The following is a 21,594-nucleotide window of genomic DNA, read 5'->3' as shown; positions in this document are numbered from 1 at the left end:
CAAAGAAAAACATATAGGCATCCTCCTGAATATTAACCTTCATCAGGCGATGAAAGGAGACAGAGACAGAGACCTACATTGGAGCACCAGACAGAAATCTCAAGGTCCAAATAAGGAGCAGAAGGAGAGAGAGCATGAGCAAGGAACTCAGGACCGCGAGGGGTGCACCCACACACTGAGACAATGGGGATGTTCTATCGGGAACTCACCAAGGCCAACTGGCCTGGGTCTGAAAAAGCCTGGGATGAAACCAGACTCGCTGAGCATAGCGGACAATGAGGACTACTGAGAACCCAAGAACAATGGCAATGGGTTTTTGATCCTACTGCACGTACTGGCTTTGTGGGAACCTAGGCAGTTCGGATGCTCACCTTACTAGACCTGGATGGAGGTGAGTGGTCCTTGGACTTCCCACAGGGCAGGGAACCCTGATTGCTCTTTGGGCTGACGAGGGAAGGGGACTTGATTGGGGGAGGGGGAGGGAAATGGGAGGCGGTGGCGGGAAGACACAGAAATCTTAAATAAATAAATAGATAGATAAATAAATAAATATTTCTGAGAAAGACAGTTGTGCCTTCCAGAAATTTTCACCAAACTAGGAAAATGACATTTTAAGTGCATACACAATCCAAACTCTCTTTCTTTCCCTTTGGGGACAATTCAACAGAAAAATAAAATAGCATCTGTGATGATATGGTATTCAGCACTTTTTCTTTTGGTGAAGGATGTCAATCCCAGGGTCTCTTCTGATAAGTGACGTGAGTTGCTCTTCTGCCTATCCTGTACATAGAAACACTGAGTAACTGCTTTTGGCAAAACTAGCAGAGCTAATAAGTTCAATCAGGTTTCAGGACACAATATTCACACACAAAATTCAAATGTATTTTTTATTTGACAACAATGAACAACTGAAAATAAAAAGTGAAGAGGAAAATTCCACTAAAAGATAAAAAAATGAAACTCAATACCTTTATAATACTTTGAAAAAGAAGGAAAAACTAGAGAAACCCTGTCTTGAAAAACCAAACAAACAAACAAACAAACAAAAAACCACAAGAAACAAAGGAGACATGAATAGGGTACAAACATTACCCCTTATACAGATAACATGTTCCCTACTCAAGAAGTTCTAAAGATTCCGGAAAACTCTGATTTGATAGACTTTGAACAAAATATTAGGATATGTGTTCAACATACAAAACCAGTTGCTTTTCTATATATCAAAAACAAATACTGAAAAGGAAATCAAGAACACAGTGTCATTCATGATGGTATAGCATGGTATAAAATTTAAAAATTGTGTTTCTGTATGTGTGCATATAGTAGACATACAGATACAGATCTCTAACAAAGAAGGTGAAAGAAATCTACAATGAAAACCTTAAAGACAAACTGGAGAAACTACAAGATAAATCTCTAGAACTAGCCTAATATTGTGACAATGCTATAGTACCAAACACAATCTACAGATTAAACACTAGCCTCCATCAAAAACTAAACACATTCTTCACAAAAACAGAAAAAGAAAAGAAAATCCTACAACTCACATAGAAATATTAATGACACCAAGCAGCCAAAGATACCCTAAGCAAAAAGAACAAGGCTAGAGGTATCACATTACCCGATTTCAAATTATATTACAAACCTGTAACAGACACAGCATGCTAATGAGACTAACCCACAGAGATGAACCAAAGAGAGGACACAGAGAAACCCACATGGGGACAGCCATGTAATTTTCAACAAAGGGGCTAAAAATGTATGTTGGAGAGAAAGACAATCTATTCAGATTTGGTGAGGAAAACTATATATCCACATGCAGGAGGAAATTGGATTCCTTTCTCTCGCTCTGTGCAAAATTAATGCAAAAAAGAATGAAAAATTCATTTAAACCTCACACTTAGAAACTACTATGGGAAAAGCAGGGCAACACTCCCATACAGACAGGTGTAGACAAGACCTTTTGTTCAAGAAATTAATAGAAAGAATTGCCAAACACCATTGCATTAATATAGAAATATTCCGTACATCAAATAAAATCAGATTTCTAAATATTAACTTCTTTTCTTCTACACATTATAAAAATCATAAAAAGTAACAGTCTGACTTATATATTTAAGACTTCTGCACAAAATATTCTTTGTAGTTTCAGTGTTTTATATTTGTGTGTGTGTGTGTGTGTGTGTGTGTGTGTGTGTGTGTGTGTGTGTGTGTAAGTCTCTGTGTGTGGTATATACACACACTATGGTGGCCAATGGACAATTTGTAAGTCTTGGTTCTCTCTTCCAACATGAGTCCTGGGGTTTAAACTCTGGTCATCAAGCTGTCTCAACAGCCCCACCAAGTAGGTTCTAGACCACTTAATATAAAGAAATGAGTAAATGAGATTAAAATTTCACTCACTTTCGCTCCAACACTGCAACTCCCAGTGCTCCCAGTGCTCCCAGTCGCAACTCCAGTAAATCTTGCTTCCAATAACTCTTGCCTTCTTGGATCCAGACTGTGAAGCTCATCCATTGCACCTATTAAAAAACAACACATGCACATGTGTGTATGCATACATATATATACATTACATATAGTGAAAGTGCAATAAAATTTACAATGAATGCTATAAACAGAAAAAAAACTTCAAAACTACTCTGATTTAAAGGTACACCCCATTTAACAAAGCATCTTACAGCCGATATATACTTTTGACTATAGCCCACAGTACACCCAATTCAGCATGCACTCACCCATGCATGCAAGCATGCACACAAACATAAAAGATTTCACAAAAACACTTGGCCTACTATAAGGATGTAAACAAGGTAGGTGTTGTGGCATATACCTACAAGGCAGAAAGATCATGAGTCCAAGGTCAGCCTAGGCTACACAGAGAGCTCTAGGAGGCATGGATTATATAACTCATCTCAAAAACATGAAAAAAGAAGGAGTCTTATACATTGTCAATTCGGTTCTAATACATTAAGGGGTAAGAAGAATACAACATTAGTTGTGAGTCATAAGTGTCATAAGTCAAAAGGAAAATTCCTCTGGATACTGAAGTTCAAATCTCAGCACCTTGAAATAAGGCGGAAATTTACATTAGATATATTTTACAATTAAAACATTCAACTTTGTAAGAACTAATGGATTGGACTTCATCAAAATTTTAAAGGTTTGTTAATGCAACACATTTTCATTTCAGATGAAAGGAGAAGCAACACTAGGAGTCATGTTTCCAAAGCAGCTGAGTGATCCACACCTCTCCTTTGGCCTGGCAACTGGTTGATACTGCACCAGCACTTAGAAAGACAAAGACAGCCTGGGCAGTGGTGGTGCACACCTTTAATTCCAGCACTCAGGAGGCAGAGGCAGGGTATCTCTGAATTTACAAGGTCAGCCTGATCTACACAGTGAGACCAGGACAGTCTGCAAAGCTACAGAGAAACCCTGTCTAAAAAAAAAATCAAAAATTAAAAAAATAATAATAATAAAAAAGATAAGGACAACAGGCCCTACTTTGTCCAGGACCAGCCAGCAATAACAAGGTACTTTATTTCCCATTGTTCTTGCAAATGTATAGTTTCTTCTAGGACTGAACCCTTCCATGGGTGTTCCTTGAAGTATGTACCTGGAGAGGAGGCATTTAAGACAAAAATGTTTACCCAGTGCTAAGTGTTAGTCACTTCAACAGTTTCTAACACTTTCAAAAAAGAAGGAATATATCAGAGTACCCTAGCACAGGTCCTGGCACCAAAGGGGTGTTTAGAGAATGCACTGGCAGGGCCTGAAAATCTACCTAGAACACTGGAGAGTTATTAGCTAACACGTAACCATATCAGCTAAGATGCTTTCAATCAATACAGATTCTTGGGGCCTTTTGTAGCCCAGCGTTGTGAGCACTCTGTATTTGAGAAGCTCTGCTGTCAAACAAAGATTTGTCAACTTTTTATTTAAAGAGACCCTAAGTATTTTGATCTCTGTAGGCCAACAGGCAAAATCATGTACACATTTACCTAACAAGAGAAAAGGCTTCTACAAACGTCATGAACAAAACTCAAGTCATAGCCATTGTGAACAGTATCCCACAATACAAGTCTGCTAGCAAGAACAGATTTTGGGGAAAAGAGAATACCTCATTACTAGGGTTTCCTATTCCCAAAATTTCTTGCAAATACTCACCCATAAATGCTAATCTGAAATGAGTCTCTGTATTTATCTTCAAAAAAACGCTTTTAGAGGCAGGCGGATCTCTGTGAGTTCGAGACCAGCCTGGTCTACAAGTGCTAGTTCCAGGACAGGCTCCAAAACCACAGAGAAACCCTGTCTCGAAAAACCAAAAAAAAAAAAAAAACGCTTTTAGTCTTTTAATATAAAAATCACTTTGTTGTAACAAACTCAAAAATAAAAGTATGATCCAGCTAAATTCATATAGCCAAACACTCACTCAGTCCCTAACTATACGAGCAATGAACTTCTATAGTTGGAATGGCTGTTTTGAAGCCCAGAAGTTTCACTCAGGGTTTTACATTTTCACTATCAATTACATTCTTAGATCTTACTTATTTTTATATGTGAATGTACCTAAGTGTATGTATGTGTACCACATGGATACAGGTACCCATAGAGGCCAGAAACTGGAGTTACAGATGGATGTGAGTTGTCGTGTGGGTGCTGGGAACTGAACCCAGGTCCTGGACAAGAGCAGCCAGTGCTCTTGATCCTGATGTTACTTTCATTGGCATGGGTACAGCCAGGGAATATTGATCCCAAACCCAGCATGTGATTTTTGTTGAAGACATTCATTACTTGGAAGACCAGTGTAGAACTGTATTGGGAGGCTCTTTTGGCATTTGCCCTGCAGTGTCACTACAGCACAGAACCAATTTAAGGTCAGCAGAAGCTGCTTCTGTACAGTTAAGAAGGAGATTGTGAGACGTGAGAGTTTCCTTTGTGCTTGCTACACCATCTGAAAATGCCCAAGACTACATACAGATGGGGCTGAAACTACTCCCATGCACGCCTGTGTTCTGCCTTCTCTGATGGCATTTGTGTACAAGAGGGTGCAGCATACTTAACTATGTGCACCTTGTTTAGTTTCTTGTTTTGGGTTTTCATTTTTTGAGACAGGGTTTCTTCATGTAACAACCTTGGCTGTTGTGGAACTTACTCTGCAGACCAGGCTGGCCTTAACCTCACAGAGACCTACCTGACTCTACCTCCCGAGTACTGGGATTAAAGGCATTCATCACCATGCCCAGCATGTGTATGATGTGGGATGTCCTTCTGTTTTAATTGGTTCATGAATAAAGCTGTTTTGGCCAATGGCTTAGCAGAGTAAAGTCAGACAGAAAATCCAAACAGGGATACAGAGAGTGTAGGCAGAATCAAGAGATGCCATATAGCCAAAGGAGTAACATGCCACACTGGTAAACCACAGTTTCGTGGCAATACACAGATTAATAGAAATAGGTTAATTTATAATTAGAGCTAGCCAGTAAGAAGCCTAAGACTTTGTCCAAACAACTGTACCTGGTAAGAACTCTCAGAGTGGTTATTTCATAAGCAGCTTCGGGAACAGGCAGGTGGAGAGAAACCAGCCCAGGGGGACCAGCAAGACAGAGAATACGTCTAGCTGCATCCTATTTTATCTCCTAATTTAATGTCATATTCATTTAAAAAACTGTAAATCTGAAGAAAAAACAATTTTTAAAAGTAATAGTATTTGATAATAGTACTTGGTAACGCATCATCCTCTTTGATCATAAAAATTTCAATCTTAGCCTTTAACCAACTGTCAAAACAAAAAAAAACACTACCAAGCCAGTCAGGACACTCAGTTTTTGTTGTTAACGAATATCCGTGGAGGCTATGCCACTTTAATGCCATGAGAGTGAATGGCATTTGTCATTCACATATTTTCTGCAAATTATCTGCTGATGAATAACATATTAATAACCACAGGCTTTGAACATCTTACTTTTTTTACTAGCTTTGTGAATCTGCATAATTTTTATCTGTTCCACACATACTTATCACTATTCATTGTAGCACATCTTAGTGAATTCCACTTGTTTGTGTTTATGTGTTTCCTCAACTTTGAAAATACTTGTCTGTAATACTCCACAAAGAATACTGGAAGGTTAATTTTTCTGCCACTCTAAACTTGTCAGTGAGTTCTCTAGTAAATAACAATAGAGTAGCATCAATAACATCTGTCGGCTGCTCAAGCGCCAGGAGAACCACTATATACCCTGTGCCTTGCTTTTTAATTAACTATCAAAGCCACCCCAAATGTCCTTAAGTGTTAAAAACAATTACTCTTGCTAAAAAGCTACAAGCTTTAAACAAGCCTCTGGACATAATTTTTTGACTTCTATGATCCAACAATTTAATTAACTAAACACCAGTGAATGACTCTGCTTAGCTAACAAATGAGTCCTTTAGAAACTTGTTTTGATGGTAACTTAATATTTTTTATTTCTACTTTAAGGAATAAATTATGCTATAATGAGATACTTCATTTCAAATTTTCCAACTATACTCCCAAAAGCTGGGAATGCTTGACTGTGCCAACATATACTCTATCCCAGTTGTACTGTTACTGAATAAGAACAATATTTTGCTTTTCTGATATTTAATTCAACAAAATAATCCAAATTCCATTCAGAGGTCAAGGATGTAGTTCTGTGGTAGACTGCAGTTAATACATACAGCACTTGCTTCAGCACATATGTGCACACAGGGATTTTTGTGTGCGCACAAGTCATTCAAAGTCTATTTTCTCTTGTTTTCATGGACAAAAGCTAGTAATAAAACAAGTAACAGAGACCAACAACAGCTGACAGTCAAGCCAGCCAGGCAGTGTCTTCACACCAAGCACTCATCACCATCCATCTCTCCTGCTTTCACTCCCAAAATAACAGCTCCTTATTAAACAATGAAACACAGTAAGCCCCCAAACTCTGCTGAGGGTCAGGTGCACCTACACAATCATTTAAAAATATTTTTCTTTCAACTGTCATAATTTTCTGACAAGATTTATTTCATAATGCCAATTTGTTTGCCATCTGAACAAGAGTATACATTTTAATTTTAAAAACAAGCAATTTCACTTAGCTCTCTTTGGGCCCTTAATAAATAAAGAATACAAAACTGCTAGCAATAATGAAAAATGCACATTAATTAAAGTTAAACATATCCCACTGAAGTGAACATTCTGGCTTATTTTTCTATCAGAGAATCTTTTTCCCTTTTTTCCAATGATGAAGACCGTGCATTACAATAGCTCCTGATATTTGTAACCTCAAAGTGCCAAAAAAAAAAGTTCATGATATGATAAATTTTGTGAATGTTAACGTACTGCTAAATGAAAGAACATGCATTAAAATGCTATCCAATTCTGTCTGGGTTTGATTTCTGTTACTAGCCATCATACGTTTAGAAACTCACCAAGTTGGCAAGATCCAATGCCCCACCACCAAAAAATAGCTCATCAGTTTTGAAAACTAAAACCTCACCTCAGCAATGCTGTAGATGAGAAAATAAGAATGGCAGTTCTCACCAGGACCCACGGCACAGTATATGTTCATTTGTTATCTGGATGCTCTCAGTCATATGACAAAATCTGTCTCTGCTCTTGGTGCCGAAGACACAAGGCCATGTGTTCAAATTTTAGTCACTGTTTTGGAAATGAGTAATACTAGGGTCAGCCAAGGCTACATAGAGAGACTCTGTTTCAAACCAAACAACCCTACAACAAAATCATGATAGGTATCACACCTACATGATGGGGTTTATTAGGATTTATTGTCAAATTTACCATACCCAACATAAAAACAAAAAGCTGAAAACGTCCTATATTTTCTGGTGAGACTTTCACAAACTTTAGAACTGAAAAAGCGGCCTGACAGCCAGCTAGTTTATTACAATATGTTCGATATGATGGAGCATTAGGTAACTGAAAAATGGCCTTCAGGAAAACATGTCAAAAGGTGGGAAACCTCAGCTATGGAAATGTATATGCCTAGTCTGAGTTCCTTCAGCAAATACCTAGCTGCGGCCTTAGAGACACCTGCTTATGACAACAGCAAACCAGAAGAACATCTAGGAGACAAAACAAACAATTGTCAGACTAAATTTGAAAAGAATGTTGGTAGACAGGGTTTGGAGAACTCTTCAGGATTTCTTTGTGAGTAATTCACCACTTTGAGGTGAGGGAGATAGATGTCTCACTCAATCTAGATCTGGTTGCCAGGAATCCCCATAATCCTTATGTCTCCAGCTTCCCAGCCCTGGATTACACATTTACACGCTGCACCTCGCCTTCTATGTGAGTGTGGGAATCCGGGAACCAGAACCAAAGACCTCATGCTTGTGAGTCAGCCCTTTTCAATCTGATCCATCTCCACAGTCTGGGATTTCTCTCAGTTGAGGTGTGAAGGAGAAAGGACATTGGTGAGTTTCCCCGTCAGGACTTGTCTGCTTACCCAGCAGTAAGGACAGAAGTCTGCTCTGAAGCTGACAACTGAATCTAATGATTCAACTGTCATCAGGAAAGAGCATGAGATAACAAGGAGGAAAGGCACACACAGCACAGTGCAGCATACAGAACCGAGGAATAAGACGGGAGACTGTCTCACTGCCGTCCACATACCAAATGTATTCCACACTTGGGATCCTTTAAATGACCAAAGCTACTATGCATAGACCAAAAGGACAAGACATTGCTGCAACTTGCAACATGAATGAAGATTTAAAAAAGTAAAAGAGAGAAGTTGAAATGACTTTGGCTGGATGCATCATATATAATCAATATTATGAAGCATATGAGGTAAAATACTATGCAGCATTAAACACTGTAAACTTATCACTTACCTACCTTATTTGATCATATTACACAGCAAGGACTGAATAATTCTCCATCACACAGGAAAAATTAATTCCGGATCTATTAAAATGTACAATAGGGTGAAGATTTAGCATAATACCAAGAATACATGAGGCCCTTGGTTCATTCTCCAAGACAGCTTATATATGCATGTGTGTATATATAAGCATGTGTGTATATATATACACACACACACAAAGCTGAGAGCTGATAAAAAAAAAATATGGGGCCCTGGGTTCCATCTCAAAACCAGCAAACAAACACACAAAGGAAAAACTAATAAACACTTTTATGAAAACTTTGTATTATTTTCACATCTTCTTGGATGATGAAAAAGACTCACAAGACTGTAATGTATCACATTCATTTTCTTTTCTTTTTTTTTTAAAGATTTATTTATTTATTATATATACAATATTCTGCCTGCATGTATCCCTGTAGGCCAGAAGAGGGCACCAGATCTCATTATAGATGGTTGTGAGCCACCGTGTGGTTGCTGGGAATTGAACTCAGGACCTCTAGAAGAACAGCCAGTGCTCTTAACCTTTGAGCCATCTCTCCAGCGCCCCACATTCATTTTCAAAACAATCAAGAACCCTAATGCAATGACCCAATCTATGACTAGTACAAGGTGACATGATGTGTTATATGTCCTCAATCTTACATTCGTTGCAATCAGCTTCATTATAACTAATTCACGAAGAAAGAGCTGTTCACAAATTAACACAAATTGTCTTCAAGATATTAAAGGAAAAAGTATCTCCGCCTCAAATTCAGTCTACAACTCCAGAGAGCTAAGCACTGACAAGCTGACTCTAATCAAAGTCTGTACATAACTAAAGGCAATCTAAACAAAGAAAATGGTAAGAAAAAGTTATTCAAAATTTGAAAACCAATTTGTGTATTTAAAATAAAAATAGGTAGCAGCTTCCGGCCTTTAGTGGCTAATAAACTAGACCAATCTTCTCGGCGGAAGTCAGCTTCCAGATCAGGCACTGAAGAATCATTTTATAAGTAAGGTTTTTTTTTTTTTTTTGTGTGTGTGTGTGTGTGTGTGTGTGTGTGTGTGTGTGTGTTTTCATATAATAAAGTTCAATTGGACTCACTCTATGCAGAGGATAATGCTCCTCCCAGAAAACCACGGGTTACTAAATAAAATGCCCAGGGTAAGGTGTGAGACACCATTTCTCAAGTGTTCAGGGGACTCCCGGAGACCCCCAAAACAATACCAATTTCTGACTGGATTTAAAGCCCATTCCAAGGGAAGAAACACATCCCTGGTACTGTAAATCTGGCTAAGAATCTGTGGTTGGGGAGCTCAGAGGCCCCAGGAGTGACCCTACTATCTTACTCTGCTAAACGGACATTTTATCAAGTTGGCTTCTAAACTTTTATCTCTACTCATTGATCAGTGCAGCTCTCAGACCTCATCAGAGAAGTTTCCTTGTGTAGTGGATGGTGGGAAATGCAGAAACTCACAACTCTGCCAAGTGCAGTGTCAAGTGTAGTGCTCAGCCACCGATGGGACAATTAATACCATACATTCATACACACACAGGCACACACACACACACACACACACACACACCTGTCCCCCATGAGAGAGGAGGGACTAAGTAAGATTCTAAAAGTTGGAGGTTTCAGAGAGGCCAAGCACAACAGTATCTTCTGGACATGACAGGACCACTGCACCCATGAACTCACGGTGGCTGTGCTTGCCTGCATATGACCTGCACAAGTAGAAGTCAGTCAACATCTAGCATGGAGGGGAGAGGAGTTCACATGCCTGAGTAGCTATGGACATTTACTGGCTTTTGGAAAAGGAGTCAGTTTTTTAAAAGGGTGTGGACCCTAACAGAGGATAGATGGCCCCATACCATTATGGGCAGCACAAATCGGAACTGATGAGTTAAGAACAACCAACAAAAGATGACACAAAAAGTGGGAAAGAACTGAGCTAAGTTTGGGGATTGTCTTAGGTTTCTACTGCTAAGAATAGACACCATGACCACAACTCTTACTAGGAAAACATTTAACTGAGGTGGCTCACTTATAGTTCCAGAGGTTGAATCCATCATCATCATGGCGGGAAGCACGGCAGTAAGCAGGCAGACAGACATGGTGCTGGCTGCATGTTGATCAGAAGGCAACAGAAGTAGACTGTGACACTGAGCAAAACTTAAGCAAAAGAAACCTCAAAGCCTGCCCCACAGTGACTAATTTCCTTCAACAAGGCCACACCTACTTCAACAAAGTCACAACCTTAAAAGTACAAGAATTATAAGGCTGCTAGCTATCAAGTCAACATAAAAAATTATCTGTTTCTAAGTTATCAGCAATAAACCAAAATTAATGTCTAAGAAGTTATAATTTATAATTACATTTGAAAGGCATAAGACACCTAAAAGCACAATTATTTATGTGAACATTATGGAGAAATATAAAATTACCAGAAATGGGATACTGTGTGCATATACATATATATATATATATATATATATATATATATATATATATATATATGATTTGAAATAATTTTAATTGGTATATAAGTTTAATTTATAATTTCAAACAGGTTGATAATTATTTGTTTTTGTGATATGAGATGTCCTTCTATATGCTCTGAATGTTTTATTACCATTGGTTAATAAAAAAGTTGATCTGGCCAATAGCAAGGCAGAACAGAGCCAGGCAGGAAAGCCAAGCAAAGATAAAGGGAAAAAGAAAAGAAGGCGGAGAGAGGGAGGGAGATGCCAAAAGCTGCTGGAGGAATAAGATGCCAGAGCATTACCAGTAAGTCACAGGGCATGTGGCAATATACAGATTATTAGAATAGGTTAGTTTTATTATCGACAGTAAGAAGCCTGAGCCATTGGCCAAAGAGACTGTAATTAATATTAAGTCTCTGAGTGGTTATTTGGGAAATGGCAGGTGAAAGAGAAACATCCAGTTACATATGGCGCCCACCATCTGGCATGGATCCACATAAGGTTCTAAGCGCAAAGAAACGGAGTCACACTGGAGTTCCTGGTCTCTCATACAGATCACAGTGCAGAGACACTGCAGCATTCAGGCTTGAAAACAGCATGGAGGATTCCTGTCTTGGTGCACAGAGTGCTGCATGGCGGATTTAGCTTCTACTCATACAGACAGGAAGGGCTTATGGGCAGTGTGCTACAAGCTGCTTGGTGGCAGCATGGACCCGCTGCTTCCCATAGGAGGGGCAGTGAACATGGCTCCCAGAGCAGATAGGGAACATACCTCAGCCATGGTAGAAAGCCAAAGCTGCTGCATTGGTCCTAGCCATGCCCACTTAGCATTTTAAAAACTCTCCTGGTCAAAAATTGATTACAGATATGCAATAAAGACAGATTCAGACAAAAAAAAAAAACTTTAAATGGGTCACACCATGTTTTAAAAATGTACATAGGTTTGGAAGAGAGAGAAAAAAGATATAGGCAGTTATAAAAAAAGTTTAAAAAACGATAATAAAATCTTCAAAGACAGTAAAAATAATAAGCCACACAAATATAAAAAGAGTCTAAATTATGTATACTATTGTGCTTTCTTTGAATTTCTTGACAATTAATGAGCTAACTGCAAAGAGATTATTTTGATTGTGAGGGCTGCTAAGCTAAACCAACATAAAAGATCTTGACTTCAAAATTGGGTCTAAGGATATGTTGCTTTGGAAAAGAAGTTCTGCTTTTGTTTTGAATATAAGAAGCTGTGGATTCCTTCCAAGGTAATATGGTTTGATCAAAGAAGACCTCTTGAGAGGTCTCCATGAGAGCAATGGTCCAGGTGATCCCACATCCAGAACAGTTTCAAGGCAACTGGCTGAGACGATGCAGCCTCACAGACTACCACAGTCAGGATTTAACCATAACTCTAAATTTTCTCAGGATCCCCAATCAGCAGGAAGTAGTATAGAAAACTACGCCCAAAATATTGTTTATAAATGCTTTTTTTAATTTAAGGGGGGTTGGTTATAAATGGTTAATGGTCATAGTCAATCCCTTTTCTTTTTTAAAAAGAAAGAGGATATAATATAGAAATTATAAAAAGGTAGATTACTAAATATACTTTCATCCAAATCCCAAACATTAAATACTAATATAATTTATAGTCAATTTAGTTATACTATATGTATATTTCTACTCTTGTTTAAGGTATTGTTTATACAGCTCATTTAAAAATGTTAAAAATACAAATTAATAGTCATCTATAATAGCCAAACTTATAGTCATGTTAGGTTTTCTAGATATCCAGAGATATATTTCAGATGAATAGGTAATCTTCAAACACTTCAAAGACCTATAGAATATGGCATTTAAAATGAACTTAGACTTTTCTCAAAAGTGAGAATTGAAGCACTGATTACTTCAAGAGGATAATGGGCAAAGAAACTCCTTATGGAATTTGCTTTCAAAGTGGCAAGGCTAGGCATCTGGCCAAGGAACTGCTCGCTTGCCTGGACTGTTTGACTATATGTTGCATGCAGAACCCACAGGAAAATGACTACTAAACTTTGTCAAAACAAGGTGCAATGGTTCTTCAGGGTTCCTGCTTCACAGAAGAAATTGCCAGACATTCTGCAGGACATAGAAGAAAATAACTGAAAAACTGCCAATTTAGGTAGGACAGTCTTTCAAATTTCCTGCTTCACAGAAAAGTCTGCTGGACACTATGGACTGAAGGTGAATGCCCCAATGTTACAGAAGAACTTTGGGTGACTGTCCAGGCAGCCAGATGTTTCTGTCACTTCAAGAGTTTTGGAAGTTGGTTTACAATGCATTTCCTGTTTGCTTAGGTAATATCCTTTTGGGGTCTTTGATGGAGTTGAACACTAGACAGTTATAGTTTTCCTTAGTTATGATAAAAAATAAATTAGATATAAAACTTTAGACTCACAAAGATAGGGTAAATGATAGGATATTTTCTTTAATTTTGTCAAATACAAATAGACTAAATATTGTAACTGTAATTCTTGCTTAATACCTGTTTTATGTAGTTTTACTATGTTAAAGTTAAAACCTTCCATTTAATTAGACAGAAAAGGGGAGATGATGTGTGGTGCCCCTTTGTATACTGTGAATATAATAATATTACCACTGGTTAACAAAGAAGCTGCTTTGGTCTATGGCATAACAGACTATAGCTATGTGAGAAATCCAAATAAAGATACAGGGAAAATGAAGGCAGAGTCTGGAAGATGCCAGCAGCCACTGGAGTAGCAAGATGTGAAGTAACAAGCCATGAGCCTTGTGGTAAAATAGAGAATAATAGAAATGGGTTAGTTTAAGTTGTAAAAGCTAAGTAGTAATAAGCCTAAACTAATAGGCCTAACAGTTTATAAATAATATTAAGCCTCAGAGTGGTTACTCAGGAACTGGCTGGCAGGAGAGAAACTGGCCAATTACGAAAGCAATAGCAACTAGGCTATAGCCCTGTCAAGCTGCCACAAGAGATGTTACAGGGTGAATTTGAAATGTCCCCTAACACTCATATGCTCAGACTCCAGTGAAAAACTATGGAATCTTTAAGCCGACCTGGTAGGAGCAGCAGCTGCCACTCTACTACCAGCACATGCACAGACACTGTGCCGTGACAGGCTACAGTCTTCTGAGCCACCATGCACAGGTATTCTGATTACAACAGTACAAAAAGTCATGAATATAGAGGAACATTTGCTTCCACGATCATTCCACATATGGGCACCCTCCATTTCAAACAAACTGAGGAAGTTCATCCCTAAGCGAACTATTAAAAACAATCTTTGGAGAGGTAAAAGAAAACTGGCAGTTCAATGACAGTAACAGAAAATGCAAAACTCAAGAGCAGCTGTCAGTTTAACAAGAGAACTGTAGTAGGTCTGCAGAGAGTGGTAGGAAAAGAGTCCTCTTGGGATAAACCCAGCTATAATATAAAAGCCTGGCAGTGCTTGGCTTCTGCCAAAAGGCCTGACTTTAATTGGGTCAGACTGTGGAGCAATTTAAGCCCTAAGATGTTGATGAAAACAGAGTAATTAGTAGAAGCTGACAGCCGAGCAAGCCAGCAACAAAAGTAACCTAGCTAAAAACTAAATGAAGAGATCAAGAGGCGATCAAGCAGAGCAGGGCCAGCCCAGCAACCATCTCAGTTACAGAAACTACAAACATATCCAGAAGAGCATCCTCTAAGAAGCAACTTCACAGGCTGTACTGCACAGAAAACCACTCCAGCCATGCACCCCAACAGATGAGCAGGTAAACAGCAACAGTTCCAGGGCTGAAACATCAATACACAGTTTCCAAAACACAATGCTCAATAAAATCACTGTGAGGCATTCAAAAAAAAAAAGGAAAGTACAAGCTCTACTCAGTGGTAAGATGGCCTAAGTATTGCGTTAAGGTTAAACAAAGAGCTCAAAGCAGCCATGCTATTCAAAGAAAGGAAACCATGTTTAAAGACTTAAAGGAAGGTTTTATATAACTTCCTCACATGAAAAACAGCAACAGAAAGACAGAATTATTTAAAACTAGAAATCTACAGTTTAGGCACAAAATAACTAGAATTTAAAATTTCCTAGATACAACGAGCAGTCGACTGGAGCTCACAGAGGGATGAGTCTGTTCTGGATACAGAGGGTAACTCAAACCACCATGGAAAAGCACGAGTGTCAGGAAAGGTTAATTACACAGACCACAGTAGAAATGTATATAACTTCAGAATCATCTGGGTTAAATAGCAAATGTACACACACACAATTTTGTTAGATCCTTGACATATAAAAGCGCTAATAAGCCATGCATGGTGGCACATGCCTGTAATCCTATCACCTGGGAGATAAAGAGCAGGAAAATCAGTTCAAAGTTACCTTAGCCATCCCATGAGCTCAAACTAGTCTGAATCACAAAAGACTGCCTCAGAAACACTAAAACAAACAAAAGTAATATAAGGACAAACTTCACTGAAGTATGGAAACACTATGGAATAATAAATTGAACATACTCAATAAAATAAATGTAAGTAAAAAAGTTAAGTAGCAATAAACCCAGTACAATAAACTATAAATATGTGTATTCTTTTCTTGATTTCTTTAAAAAACACTAAAACAATAGATACAAACAAGAGACAGAGACTATGTGACAAAAAAGAACAAGACCCAACTAAAAGACTCTACAGAAGACACTTTCAACTCAGAGACACAAACAGGGTGGAAAAGGCAATGAGTTTGTAAACACTCACAAACATAGTTATCAGCTCATACAGCTCTTCATAGGATTTACATGTTAGGAGGCGAGGAATGCCTTATAGCAATTAAGGAGTCATTCTATCTGGAAGATGTAACAATGTGCATTCACCTTATACTGAAGCCCTACAACAGAAAAAAAACTCACAGAATTAAAAGGAGGAATGAAAACTCCAACAGCAACAACTGCAAGACTCAATACTGGACCTTCAATAATTAACAAACAAATGTGCAGAAAAACCAGCAAAGAGGTATGAGTTAGTTATTTTCCTCATAACTGTCAAATACTTACACCAAGCTGTTACTTAGGGACCAATGAAGCTGGGCATAGTAGTGCACGCCTTTAATCCCAGCACTAGGGAGGCAGAGGCAGGCAGATCTCTGTGAGTTCAAGGCCAGCATGGTCTACACAGTGAGTTCGGGGACAACCTGAGCTAATGAGACCCTGGGGCGTGGAGGTGAGGGGCACAGCAATGCTTTATTAGCAATGCTGTACTGTGACTAACGGTTTGAGGGCAGTCCATCATGACAGACAAGACATGGTGGAGTACACAGAGGTGGTAGTTTGTGACTGGGACTCCTCACAACCTTTCTTATACACCCCAGGACAACCTGCCGAGGAACAACAGTGCCCACAGTGAGCTGGGTCTTTCTACAGCAATCAAGACAATACTCTTGTCTTGTCTATAGGCAATCTTAAGGAGGCATTTTCTCAACTCAAGTTTCCTTTTCTCAAATGACCCTAGCTCTTATCAAGCTGACAACACAACCAGGACAAACACTCTCAGAAGACCATATATTCTATAAACAAACACCAACAAGCTGCAAGTATACAAAAAATGTTCCACAACCACAGTAGAATTAAATTAGAAATCAGTTACAAAAAGCACTTTGGAGAACTCACAGTCCGCTGGAAATTAACATACTCAAACAACCAATGAGGCAAAAGAAATCAGAGAAAACAGATGAATAAAAACAAAGAGACATATCAGAATGTGTTACATGAATCAAATCACTGAAGAATTTTACAGCTACAAATGACTATATTAAAATGATAGGAAACGTTTTTATAAATTTAGAAAAATGTCTTCTTGGGCAGGCCTGTGACGGCGAACTCCACAGGAGCAGCAGCGGATCCAGAAGGTGGACATTTGTGGAAGCAGGACTGGGCCAGCGACCTGGGCCAGAGCAGACCTGAGACAGGAGCAAGGTACAGGGGAGCCAGAGACCACGGAGGGTCCAGCCGTGAATTTGGGATCTTCGAGGGTGTAGACCTGAGCCAGGACCCCTGTGGGTCTGGGCATGAGTCTGGGACTTCTGAGGGAGTAGGCCTGAGCCAGGTCCTCTAAGGGTACAGGCATCAGTCTGGGATCACCAAGGTAGTAGGTAGGAATCAGAAACCTCTGCGGGTCCGGGCACACCCGAGCCTGGGACCTCTGCGGGAATAGATTGGAGCCAGAGACCTTTGCAGGACCAACCCCAAGCCAGGGACCTCCGCAGGAGTGGATCCAGACCTGGGACATTTACAGAAACAGGACTGAGCTGGAAACCTAGGTCAGAGCAGGCCTGAGGCAGTAGGCCTGAAGCGGAAAAGCATCTGTAAAGCAAAGGACAGGGTCAATAAGACAAAATGGCAGCCTACAGAATGGGAAAAGATCTTCACCAACCCCACATTGGCCAAGATCAAAAGCACTGATGACAACTTATGCTGGAGAGGTTGTAGGGTAAAAGGAACACTCCTGCATTGCTGGTGGGAGTTCAAGCTGGTTTAGCCCCTTTGGATATCAGTGTGGCAATTTCTCAGAAAATTAGGAAACAACCTTCCTTAAAGCCCAGCAATACCACTTTTGGGTATATATCCAAAGGATGTTCAATTGTGCCACAAAGACATGTGCTCATCTATGTTCATAGCAGCTTTGTTTGTCATAGCTAGAACCTGGAAACAACCTAAATGCCCCTTGACTGAAAAATGGAAAAGGAAAATGTGGTACATTTACACAATGGAGTACTACACAGTAAAAAAAAAAATAACGACGTCTTGAAATTTGCAGACAAATGGATGGAGCTAGAAAACATCATTTTGAGTAAGGTAACCCAGACCCAGAAAGACAATTATCACATGTACTCACTCATAAGTGGTTTTTAAACATAAAGCAAAGAAAACCAGCCTACAATTCACAATCCCAAAGAACCTATACAACAATGAGGACCCTAAGAGAGATATACATAAATCTAATCTACATGAGAAGCACCCCTTTAAGGCAGGTGGATCTCTGTGAGTTCGAGGCCAGCCTAGTAGTCTACAAGAGCTAGTTCCAGGACAGCTAAGATTGTTACACAGAGAAACCCTATCTTGAAATATCAAAAAACAAACAAGCCAAAAACAAAGCAAAGGCACAAATTGGGGGGAAAATATTTCATGGTTCAGCAGGTTAAGGTGCTTTGCCACCAAGCCTGATAACCTGAATTTAACCATGGGAACCCACATGAGTAGAAGTAGAGAACCTGTCTATTCCTACAAGCTATCCTTTGACATTCACAGGTATGCTGGTTCGGGCATGCACCCACATAAATATTTAAATATATAAAATAAATTTTAAAAAGCAAAAATTTAAATGACTTTTTAGATGGAGAGAAAAGGAATAAGAGAGGATTGGGAAGATATACTCCAAATACAAAACTGTCAAATATGAAACTGTCAAAGAATAAATGTTTTAGAATTCTCCAAAATATAAGAATTCCCACACACATACGCATGCACGTAAACACACACATATTTATATATGTACACTCCAAATCAAATCCAAGGCCTCCAAAATACTGGATGAGTGACCTAGCACGGAAGCTGCATCCTCTGTTCCACACAAATATCTTCTGAAAGGGACACCACCAATAGTTAAGGTGCTGAAGGAGATCAGCATGCAAACATGAGGACTGGAATCAGATCCTCAGTGGCTAACCTGTAATTCCACTCTTGGAAGACTTCTAGAGACAGGGGATTCCCAGAGCAAGCTGGCTATTATTATCAGCTATGTAGGTTTTATTGAGAGATTTCTAATAGGTAAGGTGGAAGAGAATGATTCCCATCAACTTCAGCCTCCCCATGTACTCCCACATACATGCAAGAATACATATACATTCATACACACAACACACAATGAAAATGGAAAAAGAAACCAGAACAAAAAATGACAATTAGTCTTTAATCCCAACACTCAGGAGGCAGAGGCAGGTGGATCTCTCTGAGTTGAGACCAGTATGATCTACAGAGTGAGTTCTATAATAGCCAGGGCTACACAGAGAAACCTGTTATGGAAAATTATTTTAAGGTGTGTTACTTTTGTTTATGCTGCATTGGATTAACATTTGTGAAGCTGTGATTCTTTGCCTGTCTCAAACTCCTGAAGGTCCTAATGAAGGGCAGAACGGCCAGTAGTGAGGCCGGAGCAAGTGGCCGGAGCAAGGATAGGGCTGGCAGGCAGAGAGAATAAACAACAACAAACTAACTAAAAACAAAGCAAAGCACAGATTGGGAACAAAATGTTTAAAAGGGAAAAAACGAGGAAGAAAAGGAGCAACAAGAGAACAAGGGGAGAGGACAGCAGGGACCAGCCACCCAGTCACCCAGCATTAAGGGGAGGGGACAGCAGGGACCAGCCACCCAGTCACCCAGCATTAAGAGTGAAAGTAAGATACATAGGAGTAAGGAAAGGGAAAAGCCCAGAGGCAAAAGGTAATCAGACTAATTTAAGAAAAGCTGGTAAGAAACAAGCCAAGATAAGGCCAAGTATTAATAAGTAAGAATAAAGTCTCCATGTATTGTTTATTTAGGAGCTGGGTTCTAGGCCCCACAAAAAGCCAAAAACGGCCAAAAGAGTAAAAGAGCAAAAACAACCAACAACAGAAACCTTGTCTTGAAAAACCAAACCAAAACAAACAAAAAGTTTGATACCTAAGAAGTCAAGCCAATAAGGTTCATAAAAAAGTAGCACCCTTCCACAAAGGAAATTAAATGTACTCTGAGCAGTAATTATGAGGCAGTGTAGGTTTCAATAATAGCAAAAAGAGCATATTGCTCTGATGAGGGTTTGGATAATTGGAGTATATGTAGTGGGGGAATTGGAGTATATGTAGTGGGGGAATCAGGAGTATGGAAAATCTTGTACCTAGGCTCAATTTTCTTGTGAATCTCAAATTGTTCTAAAAATGAAGTCTGATTAACAACACAAATATTTTTAAAAGAAAATTAAAAGCACAAAGAAATAGCACCGCACATCCATCAGAATAGTTACAGTGAGTCAAACTGACAATCCCAGGTGTTGGTGGGATGCTAACAGTGGGGGAGCTCATAGAGAATTCTTGGCAAGGTCAAACAGTGCAGCCACTTTAGAAACCTAGCAGGATCTTCTACAGGCAAACACACAGCCTGTAATCTGCGGTAACAGTACCTGAATGGGACAGTATAAACATGTTCTCAAGGACACTATTAGAAGCCAGGCTGTGAAGGCACACCTTTAATCCTAGCACTGGGAGGCAGAGGCAGACAGATCTCTGAGTTCAAGGCCAACCTGGTAGTGAGACCCTGTCTCAAAAACACAAAAATGAAAACAAGAGAGCACTCTTAGGGGAGCTGCAGATGCAGTTCAGCAGTAGCCTGCTTTGTTTAGCATGTACCCATGTTTAGCATGTTTAGCCCAGCAGTACCACAAACACATATTCTTCTAAAAGAAGGAACACAAGTAACAAGAAGTATACAGAGTACTAAAAAAAAAACCCAGCATTTTCATGAAAATACTTGCTAAATAAATACGAATTTGTATCAGGAATTTACACCGATAAATCTTATAAATGCTGGTGGGAACAAGCAAGACTTGAATTGTACACTATGTGAGTGTATTTGTGTGACGCTCAAACCCTGGCTTAACTATATCATAACAATGCAGAGAAGGCTGCACCTTGTGGGAGGAGGGCTTTTACTTCTTCTTGAGTAGCAGTTAGGCAAGTCAGAGTTTATAATGACTCACTGAGCCTTACTTTGTGAGCATTTCTGTAGGTTATGCTTTATCTGAAAGGTATCACACTATGCAACTTTAGAAACAAAATGAACTGAATTACAGTAAGAGTATCTGAACTTTAGAGACCAATAACTTTTAAGGGCTTAGCACTTAAAAATGTCAAAGAAAAATTCAGTAAGGGTATAAAGCTTTTTACAATGGAAAACATACAAGTATCCCAAAGGAAAAACATAGATTGTTTCCACCTGATATATCAAAGTGTGACAACACTACCATTTATTCTAATGTCTGCGATAAAAAAAACATTTTTAAAAAAACTGACAATGGGATTTTGATTAAAATGTCATTTAATTCCAATCTCACTAGTGGTCAAGATCTACTGAAACAAGATAACCTTTTTGTTTTTGTCATTGTTTTAAGTTTTTCAAGATAGGGTTTCCCTGCTAACAGCCCTAGCTGTCCTGGAA

The 21,594-nt window shown here is 39.0% G+C and overlaps 1 protein-coding gene across 2 annotated transcripts in view; it reads right to left on the bottom strand.

Moving 5' to 3' along the window:
- Tlk1 (tousled like kinase 1) overlaps positions 1 to 21,594 on the bottom strand; it is a 102,140-nt gene that overhangs the window by 68,152 nt on the left and 12,394 nt on the right. The window contains exons 1-2 of one of the 2 annotated variants that reach the window (XM_075984932.1): positions 8,870 to 8,889; positions 2,404 to 2,522 (exon numbers count right to left, since the gene is read on the bottom strand). In XM_075984932.1, coding sequence (XP_075841047.1) covers positions 2,404 to 2,517 — 114 coding nt within the window. In that variant the 5' untranslated portion in view covers positions 2,518 to 2,522; positions 8,870 to 8,889. Of the gene's footprint in view, positions 1 to 2,403; positions 2,523 to 8,869; positions 8,890 to 21,594 lie in introns of those variants that run through there. The other variant, XM_075984931.1, reaches the window with a different exon arrangement.

The sequence above is a fragment of the Microtus pennsylvanicus genome, chromosome 9 (assembly GCF_037038515.1).
Source record: "Microtus pennsylvanicus isolate mMicPen1 chromosome 9, mMicPen1.hap1, whole genome shotgun sequence".
Classification (NCBI taxonomy): Eukaryota; Metazoa; Chordata; class Mammalia; order Rodentia; family Cricetidae; genus Microtus; species Microtus pennsylvanicus.
The sequence above is the reverse complement of the archived record's forward strand: the minus strand, read 5'-3'. Positions and strand labels throughout refer to the sequence as shown.